Consider the following 19168-nt stretch of genomic DNA (forward strand, 5'->3'; position numbering starts at 1 on the left):
TCTTAAATCAGTGTTTTCACAGTGTTTACATCTACCTCAGCACACTGTGGACTGGACTGATGAAAGCTTCTGAAATGTGAAGTGGTTTTCTAGGCAACGACACACATGAAGGCAGGAACAAGATGCAGGGATGAGGCAAAGTAGGTCACTGTGGAGTGTGGTGATGTTGTGTAGGAAAAGCATGAGCAGGTACTTAACTTTGATCAGGAATGTTTGGAAAGAAGTGGGATACTTTCTGAAATTTCTACAACAGCAGGAAGCAGATGCAAACGAACCGGAACAGAAGATTGATCCATTAATGAAAGCTGATCTGACTTAGTTAGTTTAGATGTGGGTCATGTTTCAGGCTGACAGGACACTTCCAGCCACTCAGTGACTTCCCTAAGGCTGCTTATAATTCTTCACTAGGATTCAGTATTTGCTAATTCATCTGTTTGCAGATTTCTCCAACTATTCAAGTATTTTTTTCATAGAGTATATCTAAAACATTTGAAAGAAATGCAGCTTGAAAAGCCAAAACACCTACCTGGAATGCTACTGAAAAGCAAAGCTATTGGCTGCCAATAGCTTACATTTATTTTCCTTAAATAGCTGCCATTTACAAGCCCAAGTATTTGGGTTAATTGATATGTTCAAGTCTTCTTCTTGAACATATTGATGTGGAAAACTGCTCTGTTTTCTAAACAGGAGCTATGTTCGACCATTTTTAGCCAGCAGGAACTTAAAAACAGAACAAGTGTGCCGTCTTCCCAGTTGTGGTGTCGTCACATCACAAGTACAGTAACAGATCCTGGTACTGTAACTGTTCTGTACCCATTTATACTTTATATCATTCTAGCTTTCCTGAATCCGACTTGCTTTTTTGAAAGTAAAGACAAAAACATGGCCGGAAGTGTAAAAAGCTCCCAAAAGGTTAATTTTTTACCCCGCCCACTGGCTTATGGGAAGGGCACGTTAATAATTACATCCTAAACGATGTGTCACTTCCTTTATAATTTTTCATCAGAGGTACCATAGTACATTTGATGCAGAATGACACTAATGTGAAAGTTCCCAAAAGTACTCACGTTAAGACACAAATCCAGCTCAGTTCAGCTTAATCTAGATTAACACATAGCACTTCCAGCCAGCCAGTAAAACTGTCTTAGTTTTTCTAGATTTACCACTAAAAGCCTCTCATTTTGACACATGCATGTCAGAAAAGAAAAGAAAACCTGTTGCAACAGTTCAGCTTCTGACCGCCCTATTCTGCCTTTACCCTCAGCAGACACCGAGTCTGACACAAACACCTCTCATCTGGCATGTTTCAGATGTGTTCCTGCAAGCCATGAAACAATCAGAGTCTCTGAAAGACAGCCGATCAACGCAAAGCAACACTTTGGCTTTTTGCAGGATCCTACCGTTGAAAAGGGGAGTGATTACAAAACGGTGAGTGTGATTGTTTACTAAATATAATAAAGCAAAATAAAGCTGTAAATTACTGGCATTTGTGGTGCTGCTGTCAATAAATACATCCGATTTCCCCTTAGATTCTTCCTTTTTCTAATGGAAGCAAACAAAACTGGGTTCTGCACTGAGCTGAAATATTAATTATTTACAAAAAGCCATAAACCTGCCCAATAGGTGAGGTTTCCATATGTTCATTCTGTTCGACACAAAACATTCAGAGTGGATACACATCTCCACAGGCCCTTGACACAATGAATACCTTCATGGCTGCTACACACTTCAATGTCAGGACCTGACTTGTCCAGACAGCACGAAGCAGCCTCGGAGCGCTTCTCTCCTTCTCAGAACTCTGCTGCCAATGTCCAGAAATGTAAAAATAAAATAAGACAAAGGAAACTTTCCTTCCTCCCAGCTATGTCAACACCGCCACACATGGCCAAGTTGCCTTCAAAGGTGTGTAAAAAGATAAGGGTGACAAGTTCTTACCCACTGTACTGGCTCACACAGCTTCCCATCGGAAAACTCGGAATGACAAGGTAGGAGAAATCACATTCTACGTCAAACACGAAGGAAGAAGACCCTCTTTTCCTACAAGTCTTCTTTTCTTGTCTTCTTCTTAGTCTCTTCCTCTTTGAATGCTCTTACCTGTCTAAGGTAAAGTGTGTTGGCCAGCCTTGAAGAGCACGCCCACCGTTCGCCAATAAAACGTGATTAGAAGGAAGAAAAATCTCCTGAGTTAACTCTTTGTTTCCCAACCAAAACAATGTGACTGGTCTGTTTGTATTTTTAGAAAGCCACAAAATGAGCCACTTTCTTCTCTGATAGAGAAGTTCAGTTTCATATTGGGAAGTAAAATGTAACTATTAGCAGGAGTTAGCTTTGGGAGAATGTAGAGTGATAATTTAAAAAGGATGCAACAAAATAAAATCTCAAAAATAGGACTTTATGAGTCAAGTACTGAACTACAGAAACTAAGGATAGGACAAAACATGAATGTGATTGTTCATGAATACTTAACATTTCTTGAGAGAAGGTCAAGGACAGCGGTTTAGTAACAACCTGATACTGATTAAGTTAGTCACTAAACTCAAAATGTCCCTGTTGATTTAGGCTTTTCTTCTACAATCGACGTCCGAGTACCGTATTATCCACACTATAAGGCGCATCTAAAAACCTTCAATTTCCTCAAAAGCCGACAGTGCGCCTTATAATCCGGTGCGCCTTATATATGGACCAATATTGAGCCACAACAGGTCTAGCAACGATGGTAAGCAGCCGCCGACTTCATTTTCGCCCGTGCTGGGATGCTGGGATAGTTGTCAGAACGCTGGTTTGTTAATGAAGTTTGACTGATCTATCTACCTACCGACCTGATAAACAGGTTGTCTGCAGATCAGTTAGCACCACGTTCTCCACCAACATGCTGTGCGCGAACAGAGAAGGGTGACCATCGTCCGGCCACGCCCCGGCCCACTCGCGGAAAGCTCTACTCGCCAACCGGAGTCGGACTGTTTTGTTGACATTCTTTAAGTCAACAAAGTGGCTTTAGACATTCATCCCTTAGTGAAGCTCCATCTAGTGGATGCATAACGTAACTCCAGCCTCTACTGTAGCGTCTATTCTATGCGCCTTATAACGCGGTGCGCCTTATATATGAAAAAAGTTTTAAAATAGGCCATTCATTGAAGGTGCGCCTTATAATCCGGTGCGCCTTATAGTGCGGAAAATACGGTACTTGAAGAACCTCACACCAACCACTGGTTATTTTCATGCACACTGCTTGGCAAAAGTAAAGTAACAAATCTGTTTTTTCTCTGACTATGTAATGATTTACTAAAAGCAATAAATCTACCTCAGAGGTCACTAAATGACTAAAGAATAAAACGGTTTCGCTGAGGTAGCTCTAGCTTTTGGAGGCTGGTCTTCATAAACTCTGGCATAGTCAGGAAGTGTAGACTGCCTCATCCAGGTCATCATTGGTGAGTGAGTAAAGATTAATACTAATGATATTTAGTGTGTTACCTTACCTCACCTTAATGTTTTCATGCATACATGGCATTATTGTCATTCATTTTAATGAAATATCAGACTGGAAGACAGTATATGAAAGTGCTATCAGTGGACCTGGCCTAGTTAAATCACCTATTCGTGGATTTTTCTGTGGAATGTAACTCTAGATTATGTGTTGAAAATGCACCTATTCTTTTTGTTTTGTAGAGAATGAGTAAACTATTCAAAAGATAATGCAATGTGGGAAGCTGAAATACCTACGCACAATATTACTTCACACACTATTGACTGGCGTTTGCAAAGCAGGAATTCACGCTGCTTTGCAAACGTAGCGTGATTGGCTGAACGCCCAAGAGGAGGAATAACGAACAACGTGGATGTTAGCTTCTGCGGCAGTGCCAAGACTGTTCCTCCTGTGCGAATTAATGCATACGAAGGTATATTTGGTGTTTGAACTATTAAAATAAGCTGTTATATACCTTTTAAATGGAGTCACCAGATATTTTTGGATTTTTCGGCATAACCGACTTAAGCAACAGTCAGATGATATGATACAAATACCATAACAAAGACAAACTTGATCTTTGTATCAATGTTACGACATTAAAAAAAGGTCATGAGCTACCTACCTGGAAGGTAGTTTTATGGCTTTTTCTTTACGCCGTTTTATGGCTTTTTTTGGCAAAGTTGTGACTGGTTATGAAGAAATTAATATACTGAAAATCCCAGAGAAAAGAAAAGACGACAACAGCTGCAGCTAGTTGAAGAGGAAAAAACTGAAAAGTCTGAAACCCGACAGAATGAGGCCGAGCTTTTGACAGGATTGAGGAGTGAAATATTTCCTGGCCTTGGGCTCAAAGCAAAGTGAGTACTAGGACAGCAAAATTAGACAAAGAAAAGGATGCAGAGCAGCTTGAACACAACCCTGACAGTTTGCAACATGTCAGGGAGGCAAACATAAAGAAAAAATAGAGAAAAACGGGGCAAAGTTCAGGCTAGATTTAAAAAGGAGAGATCAGGTCATATGAGCAAGTTTTGAAGGACTGAAAATACTTTTGACATGTGAAAATATGAACTGCAAGTTAATTAGATGAGGAAATGAAAGTTTTCTTGAAAGATACGTCAGGATTTGTCAGATTACACGCTACACAGCCATGGTGCTTGATCACATCAGATATATCATCAAATATTAATTCTAATTCTAGAAAAGTTAAACTTTAATGCAATAATCGGTGTTTAAATGTGTGCATAAAGGGGTGAATAACTGACTTGCAGCTGTAATTGCAGGAAAAAGCCGCATCTACAAATTATTGAGTCAGAGAAGGCTGAATACAGACTTTACAATTATGTAAAAGTTTGTAGTTGTAACTTGACAAAACGTGACAATTTTGAAATGCTGTGAAATTTTTTCAAGGTACTGTAGATGTATGTTGGTCGTTCTTTCTGATCCTAAATATTTAAAAATCACTACATAAGATGTGCTGTGTTTGGAGCAGCAGTCAAAAAAACTATTCTCAGATAATATAAAAGTAAATTAAGAACAGTCACAAAGCAAGAAACTTTCAAATCAAATAAACAATATGAGGGACCACATTCAGTAGGAGAGTTTATAGCTAGTAATAGAATCTATACTGTGGCAATGCTTTGATGAGGGATTAAGAGATAAAACAGCAGTTATTACCTGAGGTCTTTGCTGCTGGCGTCTCCTCCAGCGGTTTCTGATGGTGCAGTTTGCCCTGGGCTCAGAGGTTCAGAGTCCCTGCTCTCTTCTGCCAGCAGATCAGTCTCTCTGCACTCTTCTATGCACAGCTCTCCATCTCCATCCCCGATGCTGTTGCCAGTGTCTGGTTTGTATGTGAAGATGATGGTAGGTTTCTGGGTGGGATCTTCCGTTTTGGCCTCTGTGAACCAGTGCTGGTTTTGGGTAGGTGGAGGTGGAAGAACGTGAATCACAGTTCCGTCCAGTCCGACCAGTTTGCCTTTCTCTTTCTCTTTCTCCGCCTTCTCTCTCTGATCGTCCTCGTCTTTCCGCCGCCGGAAAAAGCTCTTGAAGGAGATCCACCTTTTGGGTTTTGAACTCTCGGCTGAAGCCCGCCTCCCCTCCCCGCTGGGGCTCGATTCGCCTTCACCGGGTCGCGCTGGGGAGCTGGAGGCAGAGCTCTTTGTCCAGTTGCCAAAATGTCTCTGAAGTATGTTAGAAGCATGATAAGGGGAGGATGTGGACCTCGGGGGCGGGTAGGGGGCACTGGGCTCAGATCGGGGACTGGCGAGTGGGACAGCAGCAGAGGCACTCTGGGATTTTGACAAAACCTTTGAGGGGTTTTCCTTTTTTGGCTTGGAAAGACAGCCGTCAGTGGTGGAAAACAGAGACTTGGGTCGTGAAAGAGTCTCCTTCATGGCGTCAGGAGGGAGGGCGTACAACTCCTCAGAGCTGAAGGTTTTGGTTTGTGCCGAGGGAGACTCTGGAGGCGACTGAGGAGGCTGGATAGACGCTACAATCTGTGACAGAACTGCGCTGGCCTCCTCTCTGTGACTTACACCTGTCCCAGAAGGAGAAGTTACGCCTTTATCATCATCATCTCCACTTATCCTATAAGAGTGTGCAACAGCATTAGCAGCAGGGCTGGTTTTAACTAGATTTGCAGTAATGGCAAGACTGGCAGAAGAAATTGTTGTAGTGGGAGAAAGGGCCCCAGATGCGGAGCTCATTACAGTGCTCGTTACAGTGCTTGAATCTGTAGTGGTTCTAACTCGCAAACTTGGCACTGATTCAAGTGTAAATTTTGTCTCCTCAAATGAAGTCTGCTCTGTTGTGCCTCTCCCAGACAGAGTTTTTTCCGTGGATGAGGACTGGACACTCTCGGAGGAACCTATCTCTTCATAGGTATGGCTAGTAACCCTACCGCCACCCGTTTTTGTTTGCGACTGCTCCCCATGAAGACCCAAGAAACTCTTGTACACCGCAAGATTGTCATACGCACTAGGGTTGATAACGATGGGTACCTTGACTGCATTCTTAGCGCTACGGGCATAGGCCGGCTCATCTCGGATGATGATAGGAAAAGGAGGCATGCCAGCGTTATTGAAACTGTTAAACTTGATCTCTGATAAATTTGGAGATTTTACGGGTACAGTTCGAGAGGACAACAGGCCTGCGATGGGAGACGTGGGAGCCGACTTGTGACTGCAAAACTGAGGCGTGACAGACTGGCCAGAATTACTCCCCAGATCCACTCTAGGTATCTTCTGCCGAGGACTCGTGCTTGACGTCCATACTTCTTGGTATCGTATTTGGCCGGTTTTCTTTTGTGACAGAGCAATGGATGAAGGTGATACTGACCTCAAAGGAGAAGATGGGGAAAGAGGAGACACTGGCGAGAGGGGCTGGACTAAAGGAGTGCTACAGAATGATGTCGGACTAGAGGGTTTTGGCAGGTTTTTGGGTCGTGGCGAGGAATCCTGTTTCTGTTCATCTTTACTGGCCATCGATGCTGAGACGTCTACCACAGTGTAAGGTTTACAAATGAGGGATTTTTCTAAATTAACTACACGGTATGGTTTAGCCTGCTCCTCTGTAGGGCTAAAACTTATCGTAACTGGCTGTCCAGGAAGTGCTTGAGGCATTGGCATCCCTTCCCTGCCATCCTGGTCCTCTAGTCTAATTGCCAGCACTGCCTTGTGGGTCTCAGCCACCTTGGGTGGACTTAGAGCCCTTTTGAGAGTCTCTTTTGTAGGGGGGGTTGTACACGGTGCAAGTGCCTTGGAAGATGTAGGCGAAAGCAAGCCATTTTTAAACACACTGCTACCACTACTGGAAATCGTTTGAGAGTCTTCTTGTAGTGATGACGATGATTCTGGAGAGGTTGTAGACTCTGAATTTGAGAGGAAAGCACTGCTTTGCGTCTCACGAGGTCCGTAGGGAAGAAGGCTTCCATTAGAGGGGTATCCGTTCAAGATCTCATCGTAGCTATCATCATAGTCCACTGCACAGATCCTCTGTAATGAACGGTTTCGAAGGGGCACCGTATTCCATTTTTTCCCCACTGCAAAGGGCACTGGAGACAAGGTGGCGGCACGAAAATTAGCAAATCTCGGCTGGCCTCGCATACGGATTTCCATGGCTAGTAATTCTTCGTCGCTTTCATCCCAGCTCTCATGCTCCTCATCATCCTTCTCAGTTTCACCCGCCTCGTCTTCCTCTTCATCCTCATCATCATCTTCATCGTCACAGGAAAACTCTGGGTAGCAGAAGCGTCCACCCTCTGAGCTTATGATCTTGGTGCAATCACTAAGCGATACCCGCTTCTGAGCGCCACCTTCGCTGCTGCCGCTTCCTATAGCCAGACAGCTGGAAGCTGGAAGGCCTCTCTCTAGGGACCTACGATATGAGCTACTGATTCGCCCCCAAAATAGGTCTTTGGAACCAGAAAGGAGTGTGGGGCTAGAACCTGGACCCAACCCAGCGATCTCTTTAAGGACATCCGTCAGTCCGCTGTTATTATTTCCACTGGGTGTCCTTGGACTGAGTTGTCCATAACCTTCAATTTCCTCACTGTCATCCTCTCCTTCATTGTTATTGTTGGGCCCACCAGGCCTTTTACTGTTCAGTCCATTGCGGTTCCAGGCAGTAAAAGCCGATGTTTTACCTGGTTCTATTACATTTGTTTGCTGCGACAAGTTGCCATCTGAATCCAGTCCTACAGATAAGCTGGGCAGCATCATAGTGGGCTTCACAGCAATGGTTGGCTTCTTGGCCACAGGAGGGCGGATGTGTCCTGAACGTGCAGGTCCGCCTCCTGCCCGCTGAGAGTTGGCGGTAAGGTTGGGGTTAGCTCTGGTCCTAGCAGGAAGTGGATTTTGTTGTTGGTTTGATGGCGGTCTCTGCTCAGAGGGGGGCTTCCCCCCACTGCTCTGAGTCAAGCAGTGCAGACTTTTTGGTTTGAAACAGTTCTTGCACTCGCCTGGCTTCCACACATGCTCGGTGAAGGTGCTGCAAGCTGACATGGCAGCTGGTCCAGTGGGCAGCCTGCTAGCTCAGTGCACAGGAAATCCCTCCATGAAGCCACAGCACACAGGAAAGGTTTGGAGAACAACAATGAGGAAAACTGCACCTGAAACACAGAAGATGAAAGAATACAAGCTTTTATAAATAATTTGTTTCTGAATCATGACTTTAATTCTTGCAGAAAGATGAAAAAACTTACTTTAACATACAGATAATACATTTATGCCTAGATAATACATTTATGCCTTATGACCGAAACACCTACAAACAAAATGTTATGCCGCACAATCACAAGAACAAGATATAAAATAAAGGCCTGTAGAGACAGAGAAGTAAAGCATTATGGGAAAGCAGTGTCACAATTCCTCCAGAAGGTGGCAAACTTTCACCTCATATAGCTACTGCCATTAAAAGTGCAGTGATGCGTCTCCCAACCCACCAAATGGCCCATAAGAGTAAAAATCACAAATGATGAAGGACAGAAGATTGGAGATGTTAGTCAGGATTATGAGACAAAGGGCTTCAACTTTGTCATTAAATCAAAAGCTCAAAGTCAGGAATCATACTAAACACAGCAGTTTGACAAAAATAAAATAGAAATAAAAGCAGAAATCACAACCAACTTAATGAAACAAACAAAGATTTTTCTGTCAGAATTTGGCTATTAATTCGACACTGTGATAAAAGGCAATTCCACAGCTTTTTGGCATCAACACTAACTTGCTGGTATCTAAACCAGAAGTGGGATAGAGTTTGGACAGGTGGCAAGTCCATCACAGCCAACACAGAGATGCACAGGAGTAACAACATTGTACACACGCACACTTATGCCAAAGGACAATTCAATAACACCAATTAACCCACAACCTTCTTGCTGGACGGCAACAGAGCTAACCGCTGCTCTACTGAGCATCAACTCAGAAACCATACAGCTGATACTTAAAAAGTCAACCTCAGCTGGTGGTGTAAAAAACAAAACTAAGAAAAACATTGTTAAAATACGAATTGATGCAAACAGCACATTGTCAGAGTTGTTTAGCAGTTGTTTAGATTTTTGAAAATAAAATTAAATCTGAAAACTTAAAACGTTTTTCCGTACTTATCTAGACTTGGAAAATGATTGAAACTCATTTCAGACTTTGCAGGAACCTTGCAAAAAGTAGTGAGGTCATCACATAAGCAGTTAAAGGTACGCTGTTTATATAACAAATTGTTTTTTCAAAATCTATACATCAGCTTCTTAATTATGAAGAAATTAGCAACCATTAAAGGGATAGCTCAAGTTTTGCTTTGTTTTTTTTGTGGGATTCGGTTATGGTCTGACCTTGTAAATGTTATTTTTCATCAAATCCTAATGAAGCTGTGACTCATTGCTAAGAGATGTGTGAACCAGTCGTGGAGTCATGTATGTCAGATCCTGTATAGATGAACTTCAACATGAGAAAACCCCACCCAGCGCCAGACACAATACAGCAGGAACTTCTGAACAAAACTTTGCTGACTGACTGGTAAAGGATGGGAGAGGATTCATCCTGTTGCAGCACACGTTGTGCATCCTCCTAGGAAAACACAGGCCATCATTCCAACAAAATCACAAGAGAGACACATCAAGTAACTGACGATGTCTTTCCAAAAGCATAAGAATATTTTTCTGATTCAGACTGGAGAAACTCATGTCATAACCCAAAGCACAAAAACCCTGCTGAGGGACGTGGCAACTCTTTTTATCACCTTCAAATTCCTTGCTATTTCTCCCCCATCTGTGCAGAGTTAATTCAACACTACAACCACAAGGAAGCAAAATCTGCTTGTAATCTAATTTCTTACTGTGCTTAAGATGAATATCAGTGCCACACGCTAACTGGGAAGCCAGGAGATAATGTAATCTGGTGTGACATGTAGGTGTTGGGTGCTTATCGCAATAGAGGCGAAATTTACACAACACAATAAATCAAAGTAGAAGTCTCTATGAAATAAGCAATGTTTCTTTCTGTATAATTTTTGCTTCAGTATGAGAGCATTTCTTTCAGAGCTAATGTTTTTGCAGGATGGCCATCAGCCAAATTGTGACCTATTTTTGGCTTATTATGCAATGTAGATTATGTAAGGCAATGGAAATGTGATGAATTAGAACCAATTTGTTTCTAAAGCAGTTTTAAATCATAACTGTATTATACAATCTTTGGCCTTTTTATTACCTACAGCATGGGCTGGTTACCGGTATCAAGGTATACTAAGATATGAAAAAGTCAGGATTTCAAAGCCACGAGATAAAGTCCACCGGTCATGTGTAGCTGCAGTATCGTGATCCCTGACCTCAGCGGACCCCTGCAGAGCAACTCTGCAAGTCTTCTTCGGAAGGTTTTAAGACAAGTGTCTTAAAGGTTTTGTCTTAAAACCTTCATTGATTATGAAGACAAGTTCATAATCAATGAACAAACAAAATTTCTGTGAACAATTTGGCGACCACACTAGGCATTAGGTTGAGACTTATCACAATATAACCATTTCATTTTAGTTGATAGCCAATTATTGAATTTCTTTTTTTTTTTGCTTTAAATATCTGAAATACTCCCAAAATGCTGAAAGTTTTAGCCACAGTTTTAAATCCACACCATTGTTTTTTATTTTTAAGTAGCTATGAGGCACAGTGGCAAAACCTAAAACTGCTGCAGCACAGATTACTCCTGAAGTTGTTGCTAAGCAACCAAAGAGTGAACAAGATAGTTGATGCCACTCACCTTGCTCAGCTGGCCATCAGAGGTTAAACAGCTGAAGCAGTTCTTCTGCCTACATCTCCCAGAATGCTGTGCAGTTCTGGATCGAAGTTCAGTGGATATTTTCTCAGATCCATTATGCATTAATGTGTCTATTCTGTTATATATTGATATTGGTTTATTGCTTAGCCCTAGCCTAACGTGAAGTAAATATGGAAAAGTTGTTTTTTGAACTCTTTATTTTGTAAGGAATATATCTTGTCAATTTTTCAGTTTCATATCTGTTGTAAAACCAACAGCAATTGCCTAGTAGTAAATACGTTTTGAGGATGTTTTGCTAAAAGTTTTTTATTAATCTCCATTTAAAGCGACATGAAGGTTGCACATGTGATACGTGGACAGACGAAGAAATCTCATGAATTTGAAGACAACTGTCATCACTACAATCCATCACATGTAGAGGACATACTATGGAGTTTCAAAGTAGAACAGATACATGGTTTCATCTTAAATATCCACACAAATCCTGAGAGTTCACTGGAGCTAAGTGTAGCTTTCTCTCTTGGATTTAAAGTAATGTATAAACAAAAAACTAGCCACAGAGATGATGAACCCAACACTAACCTTCCACTACTAAAAAAAACCCAAAAAAGAAGACAGTAAAACAAAATGGGGCATTCAGTGAGCTTTTTACCGTTTTGGTCTCATTGTCTGTGACTGCCTTGAATGCTGCAGAGTGAGCTGTTCATGTGGGATTCAACGTAGGAAAACACTCTGTGGCCATCTGCTCCAGATCTGATTGCAGCAAACAGTGTCTGGTTTTGCTGCAGAGGAGATAACACACAACACCTGCTGCTCTGTGCCGTCACTCCCCCCCAGAACATAGGCTTCATGGGTCCACCATGCGAGCCCCAGATTTGTACGGCTTCTGAAAGCAACTGGTGAGTTAAAACTTTATTTGCAGAACGCTAGAAGGATCATAAGACATGGAGTCCAGAGTGGGACTTTTTGAATATGAAGAAATAGTGTGATATATGCAGCAAACAGACACCTGATGTTCAAAGAGGAGTTTAGTATTGCAATCTTCACAAGTATTTAATGAGGAATCGCAATAACTTGTACATTTGAGGCCAACCAGATTTTCTAAGAACTTCCATGGCACTCCGTTTCTCTGCAGTGGAAATATTACGACGCAGAGGTCCAGCCACTAGGCTGGTGAGGATCCACATATATCTAGTCACAAAGTACAAAGAGGAGCATTCTAAGGGAAGATAAAAAGTCTCTTGAAACATCAAAGTGTCATCTTGGCTTCACCAAGTCTTTGTAACATCTATTTGATGCTATTTACGAGCCAAAGGGTTGGCTGAGAGGCAAGATACTTTTCTGTCCTACACAAGGTGTGGAGTTTGCTAAACTCTACTGGAATGTTCACTGCAAAAGCTCCAGGATGGTTTAGCGTAAAACAAAGAATGACTAATCGAAAAATTACCTCATGCCCTTAGGAACTAGACTGGTAAAAACCAGTAACTTGTTCTATGCGTCACTTTGTACAGACGGTGTGAACCTTCGGCTATCGAGAAACCTGGAGGCGTGGCCTCTGTTTAAATTTTACCCAATAGTTTATGTTTGGCTGTGACACATGAAATGTGCCAGTTCAATGCTATGAAGCTTATCGGAAATTACCTGCGCTACAAACAGCCATCCCTCATTGCAAAGAGAGAAGAACTGATCCAAACAAGGCGGCTGTTAAGGTTAATTCAATAAGTGAAAGCGTGGCCAACATTGACTGAACGACTTCGTTCACTTCCTCTGCTGCCATTGATAAAACTACAGGCAGACTACGATTCTAAAACAGCACAGAAAATCAATGTCATAGTTTACAACTTCTTCTGTTCACTGATTTGTCTAATTCTACCAGAGAAATTCAAGTCAATGGGAGGAAGCCCAGATGGAGCACTGAAGGGAGACGAGAATTTGTTACCTAGCCTGTGCTGTCAATCGGCAAACTGCCGATCCTAATTTCAAATCCAATTTTAGAAAAGTTGATTTTTCTAAATGATATAGATATTATAAAAGATTAATTTATTTTAAAGATTCCTCTTTAATAGGTAACAAATCTGCCCACTACAATATGTCCACCGTAAATAATCGACTTCATCAGTATACCACAAATGCATTTATCCATTAATTAATCTACTCCAGTACTTACTTTTGTCACATCCATTAAAACACTGAGATGACTATCAAGTTATGTTTTAAATGACTGCACTAAAGGAAGCTCCTTAAAGCCACTATTTGCATCCTGACACCAAGATCATCTTTTCATCTTTTCCATCCATCTTTTTTTCTTTTTACACTTGAGGCCTTTTCTCATCATTTCCCCCATCAGTTATAGCTCAGTGAACTGACATGCCAGAAAAATGCTCATATTAAAGGAGATAAAGCATCAGGAAGCTGTCTGAGAATGATTGCAAAGATGTCACTACGAGTTTAGCAACCCCTATGTTTTAGCCACAGTGGCGCACCACCCAAAGCTCGTCAACTCTGCACCAGTTTCCAGCGGGTCAAATTGATTCTGACTCAGAAAAAAGTGCCGTCTGCTCGGCTGGTGCGGTGGGGAAGAGAGAGAAGGGGATTGGAAAGCAGTGCTTGAGGCAAGAATGTGATTTCGGAGGACTAAATTGGAGGACACATTCTATCCAGCAGAGTCTAAATGATGTTTTCGGACACAACAAGTTGGTGGGTGCATCGACTGCCACACTGAAATGAGTACAATACCTCTGAAGACCCAACAGGCACGAGTTAAAATCAATAAAAAACAGAGCAATACAGGAACTTTTCTGTATCCCTAAGAAGACACATAATTAATAAATAGAGCCAACCAGAGGTGGATAAAGTACCAAAAAATTACTGTCATTTAAGAGCAGCAGTACTTCCAGGGTTTCCCCCAGTATATTATAAGCCTGGTGGGCCACCAGGCTTTACTTGCCCCCTCCCCCCACCAGGCTTATTTATTTAAGTTTTTAAAAATGTTTGCATAGATGGTGTTCAGATATTAATTTTCCAATCTTTCAATAACACATAATTATCAAGCAATATTTTCAAGTTTCCTGTCATTTAAAAAAATTTTAACTCAAAAATACAATGGGGTGCTGGATAATTGTCTGCTCCAACCACAGGGCTTTGCAAGTTTTCTGGGGGAAACGCTGATGTCAATGTATTTCAACTTAAGTTAAAGTAAAAAGCAGCTGTCCAGGAAATAACATCACTTAATATTTAAAAATTATGTCATCAAATGGATCAAAATATAAAGATATAAAGAAATATTGGTATCTTAAAGACCAGAATAAAAATATTTCATATAAATAATTACAAAACCAAATCAGGCAAAATAATACTTTTTCCAAAACAAATTCTTTCAATATAAAACATATAAAACTTTAACAAAAAACTGCACATGTCTGGTGTTTTTTATTTTATTTATTTATTTGTTAAAACAAGCTTGTTCTTCATTCAGTGCAGTTTCTCACAGTGGGTAGAATATGTAGAAAGCAGCAATAATTCATAATGACATTCCTCAAGTAAAAATAAAAAAGTACAACTTAGTAGTCCTAAAAGTATCCCCCCACCAAAAAAAAAAAAAAATCTTGCTTGTGCCCCCACCAGGCTTAGGACGGTTTCTTTGATTATTGTAGGTTGTTTTATACACTATTAACAGTGACAATGAAGATGGGTTAAGGAGCCTCTTTGGTGAAATGGCTGGAAGGACAATGGGAACATAATTTGGTCAGTATGTGAACACATACGGACACTGAGGTCAGGTGTCTTTTTCATTCACAGGAACATCATAATAGAACAACAACTTCAGCGAATAAAGTGACAAGTTAAAAATTGACATTAATTTTAATTGTATTTTTTTCTGTTTGTCTTTTTTAAGACTTAATAGTTGGTGTTTAGGTATTTTTAGTAATGTCTTCCATTAACACATAATTATCTAGTCTGATTTTCAAATTTTCAGTCAATTTTAAATATTTTTTTAACTCAAAAATGAAATAGGCTGCTTTCCTAGCACCGGGCTTCCCTGAGAGAAAATGTAAGTAATTACTACCCAACTCTGGAGCCAACTGAGTGAAATTTAACCTACACATAAATCCAGCTGTTCTGTCAAGGTCATCAGAGGTTTGTTAGAGAACATTAGAGAACAAACAACGTCATAAAAACCAGAGAACATATTGAAGTTTGTGACTGTAAACGTACAATGTGGTTTCTGGTGTAAAGATGCTTGAACAAGGCGCCATAAACCATGAAAGAAGAGAGAAGTGGTTTAAAAAAAAAAACAAAAAAAAACAATAACCGCAATGAAAACAGAGATAATGACGCTGAGAAATAAGTAAGCGATGCATCAAAACAGCAGAACCCTGTTGAAATTTCACATCAGGTTTTTTTACACAATCAACCCTCCGCAGAGACGCAACGTCTTCCTCCTCAGAAATGAGCTCGGTATGGGAGCTGGTTTGGAACAAACAAGTTTATTGAGGGAGAGTGGGAGCTCTCCGAGCTTCATAATAGGAGAATAAGTGAAGCTGAAACCCACAGCCATGAGCAGATGGGTTATGGGATTTTCTACTGCTGTTTGGAAAGAGGGTTTCGATGAGGGCACACGCTGCGTTATGGTTAGTGATACTACTGATAAAATGAAGGTCACTTTTTATCAGCTCTAACTGTAGTGTAGCATTGACTGATTTGATAAAAAATATAGTTTACTATATTCCTCCATATTCTATAAAGGCAGATAGCGAAGACAGGCCAGTCAAAATACTAGTAGTTTGAGAAACACAAATAAAGGAAATATAGAAAACTGTGTGTGTTTTTTTTTATGAAATGAAGAATCGGTTTTTAATCCAAATATTTTGGTGCACTTAACATAACCTAGGATCCTTTTCTGTGTGTTAGGGTCACTTTGGGGTCACAATCTGTTCACATTGAGGTGTGATTGCAGTCACATTTGGTTAGTTGTATGAACGACAACGAAAAAAAAATGCATTTCAGCAAAAATCTGAATTGAACAGATGTCTCCTATTAAAGACACCCATTCAAACTCTTCATATGGACCTGAACCCAAGCGAAGCAGGAAGGCAACACGAGCTAAGACAATGGTACTAAATTAAGACGATTGTGATCTGAAATACAGCAAAACCCGACGTATTCGCGGTTCAGGATTCACAGATTTACCTATTGGCAGATTTTTCTATGGAACATAATTCCAAAAAATATTTACGGAAAATTCACCAAGTTGCAGATTTTTTCATAAGTGTTATATTTTAAAGGAAATGGAGCTTGGGAAACTAAAATACCTAGTTGCAATCCAGGAGCAGCATTTATTTTCCTTGGTGCTGATTGGCTGTACGCCCAAGAGTGGAAATAGGGAAGACTGCAGATGTAAGCTACTGCTGTTGTGCTAAGACGGGTTACAGTGTACATATTAACCCATTTTAAGGTGTAGTTGATGCTGGAAGCAATAAAATATACAGTTCAAAGCATTTTTAGAGAGGGGTCTCACATATTTGTGGGTTTTAGTTATTACTATCCACTTGAATACCAGAGGTTCGCTGTAGTGTAAAGTTCTATTTTGTTATATCTTTTTGAGCTCTCAACCTTTGTCAGGAAATATGTTGTATTTCGAATTGCTGGCGGCTTTTTGGAAACCTCACAGACCCAGAAGGTTTTAAGCTTTACAAAAAGAATATCAAAACTTTAAAACGCAATGATGGATCCGTCTCTATATCTCTGAGCTGCCAACAGTTTGGATCTTTACCTGGTGGAACCACTTTAATCAATTAACAGCTACCATAGAAAAAGAAGAATCATGATTCAAATTTCAGTGTGTAAATGTGACTGTATAACCCCAGAGGTGGGTGGCATATCCCAACAAGCTTTTATTTCCACTACTAAAGCCCACTTCACGGTTGAATCGTTTCACACAATATGGAGTTTCAACCCAATTTCAGCTCAGTCACTTCACCGAGGGACCGCATGTCACTCCAGCCTGGAGGAGCTCTCTCCCACAACCCTCATTAGCTGCTCAATTAAACATGTTATGGGTTGTAATCAGTTTACAGCTAAATACGAACGTAAAATAAAAACAAAATCTTCTCTGCTATTTACATACTCGTACTGGGTTTGAGAGAAACACCAGAAAAAAGTTTCATTTTGAAAACAAAGCCTTTAAGTGAACAAGTTTGGTGGCTTCTTGGTTTCTGAGAGGAAAATAATAGGCAGATTGTCATAAATTAATTCTCAGTTTTAAGTGGAAACAGCAATAACCTCAGTTATTGAGGACACAAAGAAACTAGTGAGTCCCTTACAGACGATACAAATGCTAAACTACAAGTAAACGTTCAACTATTGCAAGCAGACCGTTTGCAATTAAGGTATATGTGCTTATGAGAATAATGTGCTCTGAGAGCACTAATTTCCTCTTCAATAATAAAGCAGTAAGTCATAAAGTTTAGGTTAATGAGGCTAGAGCAGGAAGCAGAAATAATGTGGAAGAAAACGGCACAACCACGACTGACGACAGCGTGTGATCTACAGATAATCCAAAAAAAGAGATTTTATGACCCAAACAAGTCTCAGAGCCGCCAGGAGAGAAGAAACTGGAATAAAGAAAGAAGGAATGAAAGCTTTAACAAGTGAATGCTTTAAGATGGTTTGAAGATCCTGAATCGCAGAAACTGTGATGATTCAAAGGCTGATCAATACTAATGAAGCAGAAACTGGAGTTAGATGATCGATGTGTTTTATACCCAAAACAGAGCGCACACATCTTTACTCTTCTTCTTCCAGACTGATTCATTTTCTCATGAGTGACAGACATAAAGACAGCTTTTGCTTCAAATCCAATAACGTCTCACCAATAGGGCTGCAAGTTACTGATTAATGAATAAATCTAAAGTTGATTGAGGTTATTGATGGACTAACAATCAATCGATGAGCGGCTCTTAAAAACCTGAGTTTTCTCTTGTGTCAAGAGCGTCTTTCCATAACGTAAATGGCTCATTTCTTCATAATATGCTGAAACATTAGATTTAAACATTTTTTGTTTTGATTTAAATATTGACTGAATAAAAAGAAAACTGTGCCAAGTCTTTAGGTTGCTGGACAGAAAAATAAAAGATGAAAAGAACAAAATATGTGGAACTCTTAATTCTCCTTGCACAGAGATATTCAGACCATCTATGGTTGTTATGAAGGAATGCTAACACTTCCCTCCATGAAGTGCAACAGCTCTTTAGATCAACCTTACTTACAGCCATCATGGGATTTTACCCCATCACATATATTTTTCTGCGTTCTTTCACCTTTGTAGCACATCGGTAATTTCTGATCAAGAAGCTGACATTGCTTCATAACATTTTCTTTCACATTTTATAACATTACCACAAACTTCAGTGTATTTTACAGCAATTTTATGTGACACAAGTGAAAGGAAACAAACTTAGCTTTCCATTTTTTGATCTCTGCAGCTCTTAACATACTCAAACATGAAAGGAAGATATTTTTACACAAACTAATCCTGCTTTGAACTTTTTTACAACTTTCTCCCTAACTTACAAGTGTTCCTTGGTCTTCTTGCTTCCCTTCGTCACATGAGCCCCGTGGGCAAGGCACTTAGCCCCATGTTTGCTATTGATCAGCGTATCAATGAATAAAAGTGTTTGAATGCACATGGATGAAAGTGTCTGTAGTGGAAATCGATTTGAGTGGTCTGGATGACTGGAAATAATAATAATGATGTAAATTCAGCAAATTTACCAAATACAGACGCTGTCTTATTGGAACATTTCTGAAACATCAACACTGACAGTTTTAAATTGATTACACTATTGGCTGGCCATGCCACCTTCAATTATACTACTTTATTCACAGAAAAAATAAAGTAAAAAAGTATAAACAAAAGTAATTATCATAGTTAATTACTGTAATC

General features: G+C 40.3%; 1 protein-coding gene across 4 annotated transcripts in view; it reads right to left on the minus strand.

Moving 5' to 3' along the window:
- Positions 1-19168, minus strand: part of peak1 (pseudopodium-enriched atypical kinase 1) — a 92231-nt gene that overhangs the window by 15768 nt on the left and 57295 nt on the right. For all 4 annotated transcript variants that reach the window (XM_008411174.2, XM_008411171.2, XM_008411173.2 and 1 more), the window contains one exon: positions 5141-8570. In XM_008411174.2, coding sequence (XP_008409396.1) covers positions 5141-8463 — 3323 coding nt within the window. In that variant the 5' untranslated portion in view covers positions 8464-8570. The remainder of the gene's footprint in view (positions 1-5140; positions 8571-19168) is intronic.

Source organism: Poecilia reticulata, linkage group LG6, assembly GCF_000633615.1.
Source record: "Poecilia reticulata strain Guanapo linkage group LG6, Guppy_female_1.0+MT, whole genome shotgun sequence".
NCBI lineage: Eukaryota > Metazoa > Chordata > Actinopteri > Cyprinodontiformes > Poeciliidae > Poecilia > Poecilia reticulata.